The sequence below is a fragment of the Grammomys surdaster genome, unplaced genomic scaffold, assembly GCF_004785775.1.
Source record: "Grammomys surdaster isolate TR1022 unplaced genomic scaffold, NIH_TR_1.0 183, whole genome shotgun sequence".
NCBI classification, from domain to species: Eukaryota; Metazoa; Chordata; class Mammalia; order Rodentia; family Muridae; genus Grammomys; species Grammomys surdaster.
In genome coordinates, this window is record NW_021604628.1 from 3777335 (window position 1) to 3792659 (window position 15325).

The following is a 15325-nucleotide window of genomic DNA, read 5'->3' on the forward strand; positions in this document are numbered from 1 at the left end:
GGATGTTAGTCCTTGGAACGCCCTCTGCTTAGAACAGCCCTCACTGCCGTTGCCTTAAAGAGTCAGCCCTGCTTCCATACTCTCTGCCCTTACCCTTAAGTAATTCTGAAGGCTGGCTGACAGGTTGCCTGGTGTGTTGGATGATGGTTTCTCAGGCTCATTTGCGGTTTATTGGTAGAGTTGTAGGTAAGCTCATTGGTTGGTGAATGTATCAGTTGACGGCTTGGGAGTGGTACTGGTTAATTTCCAGTAGCTGTGATAAAACACCACGACCCAGGCAACTTACAGAAGAAAGAGTTTATTTTGACTTATGGGTCCAGAAGGTTTGTGTCCATAATAATGGGGACAGCATGGCAGCGGGTGGCAGGCATTTCAGCAGGAGCACAAAGCGGAGAGCTCATGTCTTGAACTTCCAGCACAAAGCAGAGAGAGCACATCTCAAAATCTACCTGTGACGTACTTCCTCTAGCAAGAATGGACCACCTAACCCTTCCCAAACAGGGCCATCTACTAGGGACCAAATATTCAAATGCCCAAGACATGGAGTAGGACATTTTTTTTTTTTTTTTTTTTTGGTTTTTCGAGACAGGGTTTCTCTGTGTAGCCCTGGCTGTCCTGGAACTCACTCTGTAGACCAGGCTAGCCTCGAACTCTCGAACTCAGAAATCCGCCTGCCTCTGCCTCCCAAGTGCTGGGATTAAAGGCGTGCGCCACCACCGCCCGGCGGGTAGGACATTTTTTATTTGAACCATCACAGTGTAGTATCCAGCTGTCCCTCCATGAGCTTCTTGAGAGCTGGGACAGAATCCTACAGGGTCCCCACAGTAATTGGCCCCCATCCAAAGCCCAGAGCCTGGCAGAGAGTTAGTGAATGCTGTGTGGTCCTTGATCTTTGGATCTTGCCCTGGCTGGCCGGCAGCAAGCTGGGCCATTGTGTTCTTTGCTGACACTACATTTTCATTGTCTTTAAAGGGCAGGTGCCCAGGTCCATGCTGCCTCTCAGCACCTGCTGTTACCTGCATTTGATTTTGAACAGTAGTTGTGCCCACTGCCCAGATACTGGGCTGTGTGGTATCCAGGGAGCTTCTGAAATGGGGATTATGTTTGAACACTCCCTCAGCAGGATGATCTTGAAGCTGGGTCTGTTGAAGTAATTATTTAAAACGGCTGCTAGTGAATCCCACTATCTAAGCTGTGGCGGCTCTGCCTAGCTCAGCCACCATGTTCTGTGGCCAGAGACCACGTCATCCGCAGCTAGAAATGGCCAGCCAGAAACACCAGCCCTGCCACCCACGAGACACCAGCATGGGAGATGGCTCTGCCAATCTTCCACACTGTCTCCGCAAGGCTGGACATTGCCCAGACCATCTCACTATCCACGCAGGCTCGGTACAAATGAGATGCTAATGCTTAGATTACCCAAAGGCTTTATAAATTTGGTAATGATCAATAACAAGATGCCCATACAATCAGAGGTGTAACCCAATACCCAACCTAGATATACCAACTACCTTTGACTGCCAGAGACACGCAAACATCTGCCTCCATGTTTCTCTCTCTCTCTGTTTCTCTGTCTGTCTCTCTCTCTTTCTCTCTGTCTCTCCTAGCTCCTCCTCTTCCTTCTCCTCCTCCTTTCCTTACTTCTCCTCTTCCTCTCCTTACTCCTCCCACCTTAGCTCCTCCTACATGGGTCAGTAGAGTCAGCAAGAAGGTTCTGACAGGCACAGCGTCAAAGGCTTGCTGTTGACTGAGAATACGACCTACACCCCTACCCTACCCAGCCCTTCTTACAAGGAGGTGTTGCTTCATCACTGCCATTGAGGCGACAAAGACTCAGAAAGGAACAGAAGAAGAACAGGCCAGTGTTTGCTACTGGTAAACAGTATACCCTGAATTTGGGGGCCTCTCCTGATTTTGTGCTCTCCTGCCTCAGGGAACTAGGCTGGCCCTAAAGAAGTCAACCACATGTACCCGCTCAGCCCTTATCCCAGATTTTCCTCCTTGTCAGGCACTCAGAATGGATCTGATGTCCAGTTTCTAGCATGGGGCCTGGAGTGGCAGTAATATCTAGCCTGCTAAGGTGTAACATCTTAGAACCTCTGGCTTATTGTCTAGAAATCTATGCGTACAGTAGGCAAGCTCTGCGAAGCAGAGAGAGACAAGAAATGATGAACAGGCAGTCCCTGAGACCTGGCAAGGACCTAGGCCTGGTCACTTTCTCGCTGGGGGCACTGTGAGGGATCTGAGACCCAGGGAGTCACCCTGCTGAGCTAAGTTGATTCCCAGCCCCTCACCTCCAGAGATTGCCTGGAAGTTTGGGGTTGCTGTCAATCTCAGTGGTTTCTATGTGTCACTGTGATTGAATCATGGGATTTCAAATATGCTGTAAGCATCACTCTTACATATTCACAAGGTTGTCTTGGGGAAGATAAAAAAAAAAAAAGACGCAAGTGTACCAGAATGTCTTTTGTGGACCGAAACAACACAATGTGTGGGAAAGCAGACATCATCACACACAGTGTGGTCCTTCGCTTCCCTTCCCTGAGTGGCTGTTTAAATTGGGTCACGTCCCAGAAACACTGAACAGATATCACCCTGCGGCTCCCTTTATTACAAAAGAATATTGCTAGCAGTTGGCACTGCAAGTGGGAGGAAGCAAAGGAATCCCTGGGCAAAACTAGGGAGGCAGGCAGGCAGGAATGCATGCAGGCAGGCCGGCGTTGACCTGCCATTGGTTTAACTATAAACACAGCTGGTCATGGAGGGGAGTGGGTCTTCTGGTTCAAACTAAACATTCCCCAACTGCCCCGCATTACACGCACCAGCTCAGCTGTCCCCCAAAGCCTTGTCATCTGAGGTGGCTTTCAGAGCTCAGCACCACGAGGCAAACCTAGACAAGTGGGCTGCTGTAAATGCCATCACCCCCTCCAGATGACACCTCTGATGGCCCATTGGGCTAGGCCACGTGAGCCTGGGTTGTCCGAGTGCTGGAACAGTTTGATTTTATGATACCGATGTGTGCTGTAGATACTTTCAAATGACAAGACACAGTATTGAAGTGAGAGCCGAAGGGAGGTCACACCCGGGCTGCTGGGTTTGGTGGGGTTGTCTGGAATTGGGGTCTCATTTGTCCATCTGTCCTCTTTCAGAGTGGACACCATGGTGGATCTGCTGGACATGGACCGTGTGAAGAGGTCAGGCTCCACAGAGCAGAGGCTGGCCTCCCTGGAGGAACAGGTAGGTAGGTTGGAAGTCGGGGCCTTGTGGGGCAATTTTATGTTGTGGTATGGTGACACTGAGACCAAGCACTTTGGGAAAAGATGCAGGAACAGATATTTGTAAGAGGGAGTAGGGAAAGTGTAGGGGAGGGAGGGAGAGGGAGAGAGAGAGAGAGAGAGAGAGAGAGAAGAGAGAGAAGAGAGAGAAGAGAGAGAGGTGGAAGAGAGAAAGAGAGAGGAGAGAGAGATAGAGACAGAGAGACAGAGCAGACAGAGACAGACACAGAGAGAGAGATCATTATCTATTGGAAGATTTTATTCCCTAAAAAAATTCTGCCCAATCCCAGCACTTGGGAGGCAGAGGCAGGTGGACTTCTGAGTTCAAGAGTTCGAGGCTAGCCTGGTCTACAGAGTGAGTTCCAGGACAGCCAGGGCTACACAGAGAAACCCTGTCTCGAAAAACCAAACCAAAAAAATAAAAATAAAAATTCTACCCAAGCCTTCTAACAAGGAGCCTCAGATTTGAATTGTGAGGCACCCATATTCAGTACGTCCCTGGTGGTCCCAGAGTATACACGGCTCCTCTCTCCACTTGAGACCACCCCTGAGACACTGATGTTTTGGGACTATATCTAAACTTTGGGGCCAGAGGCTCAACCCCCAAGTTCTCCTCCAAAGCTGCATAGTCCATCAGGATGCCTGGGCCACTTGGGGATTGAGGCCAGACCTCCAGGCCATAAACCACATGCAGTGTGGATCAAAGGAGGCCAACCTAGCCTTTTCTGGGATATACCATCCAGGTGACTCAGATGACCAGGGCTTTGCATTGGATCGTGACAACCCTGAAGGACAGTGGCTTTGGCTCGGGGGCAGGTGCGCTGACCCTGGGTGAGTATATGTTCTCTCAGGAGCTGTCTCCAACAGTCTGTGTGGTTTTGAGTCTGGGGGATGGGCTTGGAGGAGAGACAGCTACAGAGGCTTTGCTGAAGGAGGACTTTGGCTGGAGCTGTCCCCATGCCCCAGGAGGCAGACAGCCCTTACCTCCTCCTGTGAGCTGAGCAGGTCTCTCCTGGCTTGAACACGTTACTGGGCTTCTGGGGACAGCATGTCAGGCCTCCCTGACTTCTTTTTTATATCCTGCTGCAAAGTTGGGAGCAGGGAACAGTTCTGGGTGACTGAAGCTACCATGTCAATCAAGGCATAGAAATGAAAGCCTGCTTCCCTAAATGTTCAGCCAGTAAAGAAATGGACATGAATGGTCATGGTCTTCCTTAGGTGAGGCTAGCCTCTAGGGAAAAAATGTACGCCCCCTCCCATTAATTGGACAAGCCCTGTAGCAGCCGGTGATGTTAACCCACTATTGAGATATCTAAGGGTGACTTTAGTGGCAGGTATCTGCTAAGGGATGGTGACCTTTGTCCTTCCATGGCTGGGATCCCTGGGGTGGGAAGCGGGGTTGTTGGAACTGTCATTCAAACTTGTGACTCTTTCAAGCACCCCAAAGGGCCTTTGATGAACCAGATGCTGAGCTGAGTATCAGGAAGAAGGTAGAGGAACAAGGAGATGGTTACCACATCAGCGCCCGCCACCTCCTCTACCCCAATGCCCGCATCATGCGCTTCCCTGTGCCTAATGAGAAGGTGCCCTGGGAGGTGAGTATATCTCTCTTATGTACGCCATAGCAGGAGGTGTTAGGCTCTGGGGGAGGAGAAGAGGTCCTCTCATGTTCATGGTAGCCTCCACCCACCCCCTGGACATCCTCTCTGGTCATCTGAGCATTTGACAGATGAGATAACTAAGAAAGGCACATGGACAAGTCACATGGGCTGTACGGCCAAACTGTGGAAGGTTTGGTGAGGTATGGTGGCCTTAAGGAGTCACGGCCCAGGGATATGCTCCTGCAGCTTCTCACATGCTCCAGCTGATGTGTTTATAAAAAGATAAAGAGATAGAGGATATTCTATGGAGGTGTGGTGAGGTATGGGGGAAGGGGGTGTCTCAGTGGGCTCATGCCGAGGCATCCATTCCCCCTGAGCGACCAGCCACACGATGGTTTAGTATAGAATAGAGTTTATTCAGGGCATGGAGAGGGGAGTTAAGAGGGCCGTAGAGGCATCGAGAGCGAGAGGCAGAGAGAGCGAGAGAGCGAGAGAGAGAGCGAGAGAGCGAGAGAGCAAGAGAGAGAGAGAGAGAGAGAGAGAGAGAGAGAGAGAGAGAGAGAGAGAGAAGAGGCTGGCCATGAGCACATGGGGAGAGAGGGGGGAAGGGGCAAGGGATCAAGAGAGGGAGGAGGGGGAAGCAGCTCCTTTTATAGTGCTGCAGGGCCTACCTGGCTGTTGCCAGGTAACTGTAGGGCGGAGCTTAGACAGAATGCTAATATCAGCTGTCCTGGCCCTGCCATCCCATCCACTCCTCCTTGTTCTTGACACTTCAGTATCCAGTAAGCAACTCTCTCTCCCTTTGGAGTACCAGGCACAAAAGAAAGACCTCTAGACAGAGACAGGGATACTGGCACCTGGGGGTTCACCTGCTTGCGGGCTTGCCATTCCCACGTAGCCCCCAAACCATCCTGGAAAAGGTTCACACCATCCATGGTAGCGCTTGGGCCGGTCCCATGGGAGTGTTCATCTGGGGTCTCCTCCTCAACTCTACCGGGGCTGGGAGATACCCATGCACACTGGCGGGGACTTTGGTCCCGGTTGGATAGTGGTCTTGGCTGAAGCTGCTCTTGGGCCCATTTGTAGCACTCAGACCTAGCTCGCCTAGGAGTGGGATGGGACCCCGAGGGAGCTCATTTGCTGTCTTACAGGCGGAGTTTCTGATCTACGACCCTCCATTTTACACAGCTGAGAAGAAGGATGTGACTCTCACAGACCCTGCGGGAGAGTGAGTGGCCCCTTCCTCCACAGGGATCCCAGAATTCACATGGGGGCAGGCCTGGGCAGGTTCTGCCTCATCTGACCCAGGGATCCCAGAGCAGCTCTTCCTGTCCTGGATACAACTCATTCTGGCAATGGGGCATGAGCTGTGGCCAGAAGCCCCTCTCAAAAGAAAGGCCTGGGTGACTGAAGTTGGGCCACCAATGGAGGCTGAGCCCCTGTCCCTCTGTGTCTCTACTCTGCCATAACCTCCCTCTGACAGGGACATGTCCTTTTGCTTGCTCCCAGCACGGCAGAACCTCTGTCTAAGATCAGTTACAACGTCGTGGATGGACCCACGGACCGTCGCAGCTTCCACGGAGTCTATGTGGTCCAGTCTGGGTTCCCTTTGTGAGTATGCTGCGCCTCAGCTGGCATCAGTAAGCTGGCCTTTGGGGTGAATTTCTCTCTGAGAATTTCTCTCTGGCAAAAGCAAACGAGAAAAGGAAACTCGGTGTGTGCGGTTTCCTCAGAGTCTGCTCAGAATCTTTCCCTGGAAGGTCCTTGGGCCTACCCCAGCAGTGTCCCAAGTGCACGGGTCTATTGAAACCCGGGGGCTTCAACGTATGGTCAGAAACTCGAGGACCATAGTCTGGTCTGCAGAGAGCACTCCGCCGCTAGAGTGTGTTGTAAAATATATTTTAAAAATCCTGCCACGGGGTTCCTTCCCGACTTTGACTATTTATGTTCCTGGATGAAAGACACACAGAGCTTTTATGTTTTTAAATATGTCTTATGTAGCACTATAGCTGAGCAGCTGCCTACCCTCCGTGCTGTTAGAATCTACCTCCAATCCATAACCCCAATATTGCTTTCTATGTTCCCTCTTGGCTGATCTTAACTCAATTGGGCCACATTCTCTTGGTCCAGAGCCATGACGACTCTCCTTGCTTCGCTATCCCTTGGCTCTGTCTCTCACTGCCCGGCTTCCTCCTCCTCATGGTACCCAGCCCTGGGGAAGCCTAAAACCCCGCCTATGTCTCTTCTTCCCAGCTATTGGGCGCTGACATCTATATTGACCAATCAGAATTAACTGGGGGCAGACTCTCTCGTCTTCGGGGCAAACAATTTTGGAGGATGCAAATTAGTATTAGAATACAAGCTGCCTTAGGCCAACCCACTACAAGAGCTGGTGTGTGGCTGGTGGGCCCACATTAGGGATGGTAACCTTGCCCAGCAACTATGATGAGCCAACAGCATAAGTATGCATACATTCCCATAAATGCCACTGTGCTTCCAGACCGGGGTATGGCCAGCAGGGGGAGCAGTGGAGCAGAGTATGCCGAGGGGCCTGAGGGAAGGGGGAGGCGTGCATTTTGGAGAAAACTCTAGAACAGTGAGTGGGCTACTGTCCCTGGAGTCAGAGGTTGTATACGGTGGCGGCAGTGGAGGGGTAGCCTGAAATAGACCAGGGCTCTAGCCTGCATGTCTGCACGATGGGGCCTTGATGGACGGGGCGAAGACAGCTTAGGAAGCAATGTCAGTTGCGAGTTGAGTGACAGGGAGGAGGAGCAATGCTCAGGTGACGGTACATACCTGCTGTCATGACAGCTGTGTGGAAACATGAGCAAGAAGGACCAGAGAGGACTTTGGTCTCCCTGGACCACTCCCCATTTGAGGCGGGGTCTCTGCATGAGACTGGAGCTCAGCAATTGGCTAGCCTGGCTGTCCGTCATTTTCCTGTCTCTGCCACCCCTGGGATTACAGTGTGTGCTTTTATGTTCACCTTTTTTTTTTTTTTTTTTTACGTGAATTCTGAGGATTTGAACTCAGTTCTTACGCTTGCATGGCTAACACTTTTCCTACCAAGTCTCCGTTCAGCTCTAATAATTCTTTTGCATAATAATACACTTATGTATTTAGGACTCACAGACTGCTTTTTTTTTTAATTGTATTTCCTAGATATAGCTTCCATCTGTGAAATGATTGTCTAAGTCTGTTTTATGTTGCCCATAATAGAATACCAAAGACTAAGTAGGTTATGAAAGAAAGAAAAAAAAAAAGAACGTTGATTTTGGCTCGTGGTTCTGGCTCCAGGTCAGGGGCTCACATCCAGGGATGCCTTCTTGCTGATGAAGGCAGTGGCCGTGCAGGATGTCACATGGGTAGGATAGTCTGTGAGGGCAGTCACCTCCTGAAGACCCCCACCTGACCCCAACGCTCCACAGATCTCATGGTGGGGTGGATTCCACGGGAGCGTTGGTGGGGTAGAAACGCAGATCATAAGGAAACATTGTCCTCTTTTCTAGTGTTTGAAGTAACTGTTCCTAGTTGACCACATAGCTGGAGGTAGTGGGAGCGGGGTATGCAAGGCAGAGAAGGAGCTGGGCCAGTCAGCTTTCTATCGTTATGAAACACCCAGGACAACCAGCCGAGAAACAGAGAATTCTCACTGTGGCCTCAGTTTGAAAGCTTTTAGTTCAAACTCAAGGTGAGACCCTGATGGCTCTGTGGGAAGGAAACCCCATCATGGCAGGGTGTGTGGAATAGAGAGAACTGCTCCTCTCATGGCTGGGAAGCAAAGGGGGAAGAGGAATCTGGGGTTCCTCAAAGGACATCCCGATGACCTAAGTCTCCCATCAGGCCTCGCGGCGCTTCCAAAGGGCTCTACCTCCCAGTGGCTCCATGCCAAGGCCAACCTATCCATCAGGTGGCAGGGGACACCAGGACCTCAGCTGAGCAGTGGGGGATGGGAAGGGAGGGAGGGTCACAGAGGGCACTAGGAACGCTGAACTGCCCACAGGGTGGGTCTTGTCAGCTGGCAGATGTGGAGCGGTGGGCAGGGAGAGTCCTATAGACAGGAGACTGTTTGTCCTGTGGTGGCACCAGGGTGTGTCTCTCTGTTTTGGGTATGACATGAAGCCATGACAACCACCGATTCTTAGTCCTGACTTAGAACGGGGTCTAGTGGTGAGAAAGGGGTCCTGGCCCAATGAGAGGCACCTGTGCACTCCTGTTGCCTGCGGTTAACCCTCCGTGTGCCAGGAGCATAGTGAGTCCATGTAGCTACAGCCTCGTTCCTTCAGCTTGGCTTCAAGAGCAGTCACCTGTCATTTGTGATCCCAACCAGCAGACATAGGCCTCTGGGTGTTGACCCTACCTGTGAAGGAGGGCTGGCCATGGTGGTTGCACACTGACTAGAAGCCCTGGCTTTGCCCTGTGGAGAGCCTTGAAGGGGCAGGACAGGTGGTCAGGAGCGGGCATACATGTTCTCTGCTATGCCTGTTGTGACTTGGCCCCACCCATCCAACGTCCCTGCTCTTAACCGCCCCATCATGTGCAGTGGCTAAGCCAACCATTTCTAACCTAGGAACCCCATGGGTCGCACGGGCTTGCGTGGTCGTGGGAGCCTCAGCTGGTTTGGTCCTAACCATACTCTGCAGCCAGTGGTTACTCGGTAAGCACCCTGTCTGCCATCTGCACCTTGGCTCCGAAGGTGCTCCCACCTCCACGAGTTCTGAGGGCCTAGAGGATGGCCTTTGTACTTGATATCTTGTCGACCCTGTGGGAAAACACAGACATATACGCTGTACCCCACTCTCTCTGAGAAAGCCCAGACTATCCTCTTTCCCCTGGAGGCTGCCTAAGTTTTTTTAGGGTAGTCCTTTAGCCCTACTAGGGCTGAGAAAAACTGTGTTTAGAGCCTCTACTAAAGAGAAGAAGTTATAGAAAAAAAAAAAAAGCAAAGCCTACCCATAATCCCCCTGGGTCTAGCCTACCTTCTGGGCGAATGTTGACCAGCTGCACTTGGGGGAATCCTCCGGGTTCTAGCCCAGGCTGTATGGGGCCCAGCAAGGCACTGGGCTCTCCAGGCAGTGCTAGTGAGCTGTGGCCTTGGACAGCTGGGTCAAAGGCTGGGGATGGATGGTACCTCTGTGGCCTCTGTCTCCATTCTGCCTGGGGACTGGGTGTTTAGGAAAGAAGATGGGGGTTGGGGTGGGTGGGGTGGAGTGGGAACATGGAGGGGTGGAGGTGGAGGTGGAGGGTGTGGGGGAGGTGGCAGAGGGTTTGATGCTGCTTCCGGGCCCAGCCAGTCCTTGTCAGGTGCTCTGCACAGGGCACCTGTGGCCGTGCAGCTGTAAGTGGGCCCCCTGCGCAGGTGGAAGAGGAATCAGGGTGGAGCCATCTGCCGGAAGAGCATCAGGAAGATGCTGGAGGTTCTGGTGATGAAGCTGCCTCACTCCGAGCACTGGGCCTTGCCTGGGGTAAGCCAGATGTCATAGCTGTCTATCCCACTGTCTGCCTGAATACAGCAGCCTGAAGTCACCAGCAGAGACAGTGACAGTCCCAGTCTCCCATGGTCCTGGATGAATTCATGTGGCTCAGTGCCTCGTTGGAGTGCCCTCCCTGGCTTCCCCATAAGCTCACGCTCTGGTGTATCCTAAGCCAGGCTTGCTGGGATGTTGGAGCTCTCAGCTCGTGGCTAATTCACAGTGGCTCAGACATGGATGGCTTATCCCGTTCCAGACTCTTGAGTCGAGCCCTGAAGGCAGAAGGGTGTTGTTTATGGGTTAAGGGTGGAGTGTTGCACAGGCCTTGGGCTGGGGAACAGCTGCTGGCTGTAGGGCTGAACTTGAGAGGGCACCACCGAGGCCATTTGGGAATGGCAGAATCGGGATGCAGAGGCCCAGGCTATCCATGCCAGTGTGAATCCACATTGTTCATTTTCTTCTGGATCAGTTTATCCTGCCTGCCCTCCCCTCCCCAAGCAGGCCTGGCACAGGGCAGGGATCAGAGCTTGTCCTGCTAGTAGGGATCAAGTGCAGCCTGGGATGTCCCTCCTCTGTCCCTATTCTCTGAGCCTATGGTCTTCCCAAACTCAACAACAAGCTGTCCTCCTTTGAAGACCTCTGTCTACGGCTGTCGCTCAGTGGCTGCTTTGGTAGGGACACACGTCCCGGTAATGGCATGGACAGTAGTGTCAGCCAGAGTCTTCAGGCTAGAGAAGTTGCAGGGCAGCATCTGGGTCTTCTGATGCTCAAAGCCTAGTGGCAGGAAGCAGGCCGAGGGGACTGGGGACAACCACCAGTGAGGGTATAGCGCCCGTCCCTCTCTGGTGCCAGGATGGTGGGAGGTGGTGACAGGACTCATTTGCCTTTATGGAGTCATCGTGGCTACCCTTGCTCTATTTTAGCCCCGTACCCTGCCCAGGCTGTGGTCTGCTAAGGCAGATGGTGATCTGGACAGTGTCACTCAGCTAGCCAGCTGACTCCGGACTGACAGACACTGCCGCCTCCAGCCTTCCGCGGGACTGGCTGGCTGCCTACACTAGGCAGGTGGCCAGAGGTGATGGGCTCCTGGGTTGTCCAGGATCCAGCTTGCATGCCTTTCTGACTGGCCTTCCCTTCCTCTCTTCTCAGGGCTCTCGGGACCCAGGGGAGATGCTACCACGGAAGCTGAAACGGGTCCTCCGGCAGGAGTTCTGGGTGGCCTTTGAGACCTTGCTGATGCAAGGTACAGAGGTAGGGTCTGTTCCTTATTCAATAAGCCCTGTGTGTTGGACTCCTGTGCTCCCTGTGCAGTGAGTCTGGTATGTTGAGCCCCTGTGTGGAATCCCCGTATGCTAAGTGATGATGTCTTGGATTCTTAGGCAGGGGTCTGCTTCTTTATAGGACTATTCACTAGCCAGACTGGACAGCTCTCAGTACACAGTCATGGCTGTTCCTGATGAGCAGTCTGTGATGTGCTTTCTCCCAGCATCAGAAACACTGTATTCAAGTCCAGATGTACAAATTCATCTCTGTTTGTTGGGACTATCTGTGGATACAATGTAACCAATTTCCACAGTTCTCTGGGGAGGGCAGTCCAGCTGTTCTGTATCTCCGAAGGAAACAAGAGTGGTGGCTGGTGACTCCTGTTGTCGCCTGGAAGCCCCACGATTTTAGATGGCATCCTTGGCACAGTGCCTCAGTGGACACCCCTGCCTCCTCTAGGACAATCAAAAAAATAATTTCTGTTCTTACTGGTGTAAAATTCATATAATGTGAGTCTGGAATGCCCCGTGACTAAACACAGACACACCCAGAAGCAAAGCTGGAATGTCTGCACCTCACCCTCTTTGAGAAAGTCCAGGCCATCTCCTCTTCCCCCAGAGGCTAAGTTTCCAGGGGTCATTCCTTAGCCTGACTGGGGGCTGACAGAGACTTTGTCTAGAAGGAGCAATTTCCTTACATTTATTCTCTTCTCACACTCTTGTGACCACGGCCCATATCTAGTTCCAACATGTGTCATCCCCCACCCCAGAGACATCTGTCCTCATCTCTGGAATTGTTCTGAACTCTCATTTTGAACGGGGTTATATAGCAGTGGCCTCTGCTGGCTGGGTTCTCTCTGAGAAGAGTCTTTGAAGATGAAGCCTCTGGATACCCAGTGTAGGCAGGAAGGTCTTATGCTTGACTTGTGCCAGAGGCCAGGTGTGGGGTCAGGAAGCTGCGGGGCCTGAGGCTGGTCAGGGAGAAAACATGTCCTGGGCAGCCTCGAGCAGGGACATGTCAGGGGTTGAATAGGATAGTCAGCCATGTTCAAATCCTGCCCCAGGAGGCCCTCCCTCCATGTGGATCTGAGCTCCTCTATGGTGAGCTTGGGGAATCAGGGACCCATCACCGGACCAGCTAACTTACCCCTGCCGTGGTCTCCAGGTGTACAAAGGGTATGTGGATGACCCAAGGAACACAGACAATGCCTGGATCGAGACGGTGGCTGTCAGCATCCACTTCCAGGACCAGAACGATATGGAGCTGAAGAGGTTGGAAGAGGTATGAGTCCCAGCCTCCAGAGCAGGATGCATGGGGAAATACTCTGGACACGTTTCAGGGACTTCTCAGTAGTGGTCTGTCTGCCTGGGGTCTTGAGACAGAGCTGCCCACGGCCGCGGAGGCTAACAGGCAGATTCGCATCCTGAAGAGACCAAAGGGCACCAGGAAGAGGCCAGAGAACCACAGTAAAGGCTGAAGAGTGGGCCTGGACCAGGGTGGTTTAGTGAGAAAGGTATATTAGTCATTTTTCTGTGTATTAGTTATATTGCTATGAGCAAATATTTGAGAAAAAGAAACTTAGGGGAGAGTCTCTCTTGGTTCACGGTCAATCCTGACTGGACAGTCACTCCATCGGGAGCATGAAGCACCTGGTCAGATCGCGTCTGCAGTCAGGAGTAGGCATGAATGCTGGAGCGTTATCTCAGCTTCTCCTTACATATCCCACAGTCTTGTTTCCAGGAACCGTGGGGCCCACATTCAGAAGTGGGTCTTCCTTTCTTACTTAATCCAGTCTAGATATCCTCTCACGGGCTTGCCTGGAGATTTGTCTCCAAGGTGATTCTAGATCCTGACGAGTTGATGGTCAATATTAACCACCACGAAAGGACTCGAGGATTATGTCCAGAGAGAGGTGGGCGTGGCCTTCTCCACTCCCTGTGTCCTCTTTATGGGACATATGTCCACGGGCTCTCAGAGCAGGTCTTCATACTGCTGATATAAAACTAGGGTGGGAAAGTACCACTCTGTGAAATCCAGATTGTCCTGGCAGAATAAAGGTCTCTAAGTAAGGTCACACCTCTCCATTTGTTTGGGTGTATAGGGTTAGCTCAGGTACCCAGAGTGGGAACCCTGTGTCATACATGTTGTGTTGGAATCGCGGCTCGCATCCGGACGGACCACACCGAGCCAATTCAGTTACATGTGGCAGAGGTTTATTGGGGGGTGGGGGGGGGAGGAAGAAAAACGGGGGAGAAAAGAGAGGAGCAAAAAGGGGCAAAGATCAGGAAGAGTCTGCCTTTTATTTAGGCTGTGATGTAACCGCTCGAAGGTAAGGGTGGGAAGTGGACTCTGGGGACGTATGTGATTGCCATGGCAACAGATGCACAGGCCCCTGTCGCCTATGGGCGACAGCACTGGGTTTGGAGGCTATCTGCCAAGCTGGTTACTGATACCGACAATACATTGAGCTTGCCATGGGTGGGACACAGTATTGCAGGCTGCCTTGGCTCCTGCAGCCTGAGGATTCAAGGCACTGGGTAGATCCGGGCTTGTTTGTCCTTGCAGAACCTGCGTACTCATGATCCAAAGGAGTCGTCCGGTGGCCTGGAGCTGTCTACTGAGTGGCAGGTGGTAGACCGGCGGATCCCTCTGTATGCGAACCACAAGACCATCCTCCAGAAGGCGGCCTCGCTGTTTGGAGCTCACTTCTGACTATGGGTTCTGGTGGAAGCTCCAGGGGCAGGGGTGATCATCCACCAGCGACCCCCAAGACTTGGACTGCTTTGTCTTGGGCCGGGTGGCAGGTTGGGGTACTGGGTTGAGGTGGTAGGTTGTAGGGTTAGGTTGGGTGACCACAGGGATCTTAAGAAGTCCCCAGAGGTGCTGTCCTGAAAGCCACTTCTGCCATAACGGGAAGGTCACAGCATAAGGACAGAAGTGTATCCAGCGGTTCCTGCTACCTATGTTCTCAAGTGCCATGCCTTGACTAGGGTTTATGGAGCCCTGACTAGCAAGATGCTGCCACTACCCATAATCCTGGCTGGAAGTGCTAACTCTGGGACAGGAGTTTCCTCCCCCACGCCCCAAGGGACCTCTGTCCTCCTTGTGGGAGCCTTCTGTCCTAGGTATAAGGTAGACAGAGGCTAGGCCTCCTTCAGGAAGAGACACTGTCCTTATAACTTCTGGTCAGTGCTGAGTCACAGGCATTGAGGAAGGCAGTGAGGGTTTTGAGCTGGGATTACTAGACTTTAGAAGTGTTCTTCTTGCCGGGTGGTGGTGGTGCACACCTTTAATCTCAGCACTTGGGAGGCAGAGGCAGGCGGATTTTTTAGTTCAAGGCCAGCCTGGTCTACAGAGTGAGTTCCAGGACAGCCAGGGCTATACAGAGAAACCCTGTCTCGAAAAACCAAAAAAAAAAAAAAAAAAGTGCTCTTCTGAAGACACGCAGACAGGGGCACACCCTCCCTCAGCTCCAGCTGACCTGCTGCTCACAGAAAGTACTGGAAGAAGACAATGGGGCACCCTGTCATGGCTTCTAGAGGCATGTACAATCGAGAATGATAGGCTTTCTCTGACAGGGTAGGTGACTCAGGGATTGGTACTGGCTAGGAGATCAACTCTGTAGCCGGGGGTAGGGGTGAGGGCAATGTCGGGGTTTAATGGTATAGAACAATAAAGAACGTGTATGATCAATTTATCTAAAAATGAATCTTGG

General features: G+C 52.2%; 1 protein-coding gene and 2 non-coding genes across 6 annotated transcripts in view; all 3 read left to right on the forward strand.

The window, feature by feature from the left end:
• Trpm2 (transient receptor potential cation channel subfamily M member 2) overlaps positions 1 to 14972 on the forward strand; it is a 56597-nt gene extending 41625 nt beyond the window's left edge. Inside the window, exons 23-32 of one of the 4 annotated variants that reach the window (XM_028767846.1) lie at positions 3150 to 3237; positions 4019 to 4106; positions 4713 to 4870; positions 6028 to 6104; positions 6386 to 6487; positions 9447 to 9533; positions 10236 to 10341; positions 11497 to 11598; positions 12775 to 12891; positions 14176 to 14322. In XM_028767846.1, coding sequence (XP_028623679.1) covers positions 3150 to 3237; positions 4019 to 4106; positions 4713 to 4870; positions 6028 to 6104; positions 6386 to 6487; positions 9447 to 9533; positions 10236 to 10341; positions 11497 to 11598; positions 12775 to 12891; positions 14176 to 14322 — 1072 coding nt within the window. Of the gene's footprint in view, positions 1 to 3149; positions 3238 to 4018; positions 4107 to 4712; positions 4871 to 6027; positions 6105 to 6385; positions 6488 to 8385; positions 8818 to 9446; positions 9819 to 10235; positions 10342 to 11496; positions 11599 to 12774; positions 12892 to 14175 lie in introns of those variants that run through there. The other 3 variants (XM_028767849.1, XM_028767847.1, XM_028767848.1) reach the window with 3 other exon arrangements.
• Positions 10295 to 10352, forward strand: LOC114621624. Its single transcript, XR_003711462.1, has one exon. It is a non-coding gene; the product is annotated as a Z6 small nucleolar RNA (small nucleolar RNA).
• LOC114621619 lies at positions 11496 to 11536 on the forward strand. Its single transcript, XR_003711459.1, has one exon. It is a non-coding gene; the product is annotated as a Z6 small nucleolar RNA (small nucleolar RNA).
• Positions 14973 to 15325: the final 353 nt, after the last annotated feature.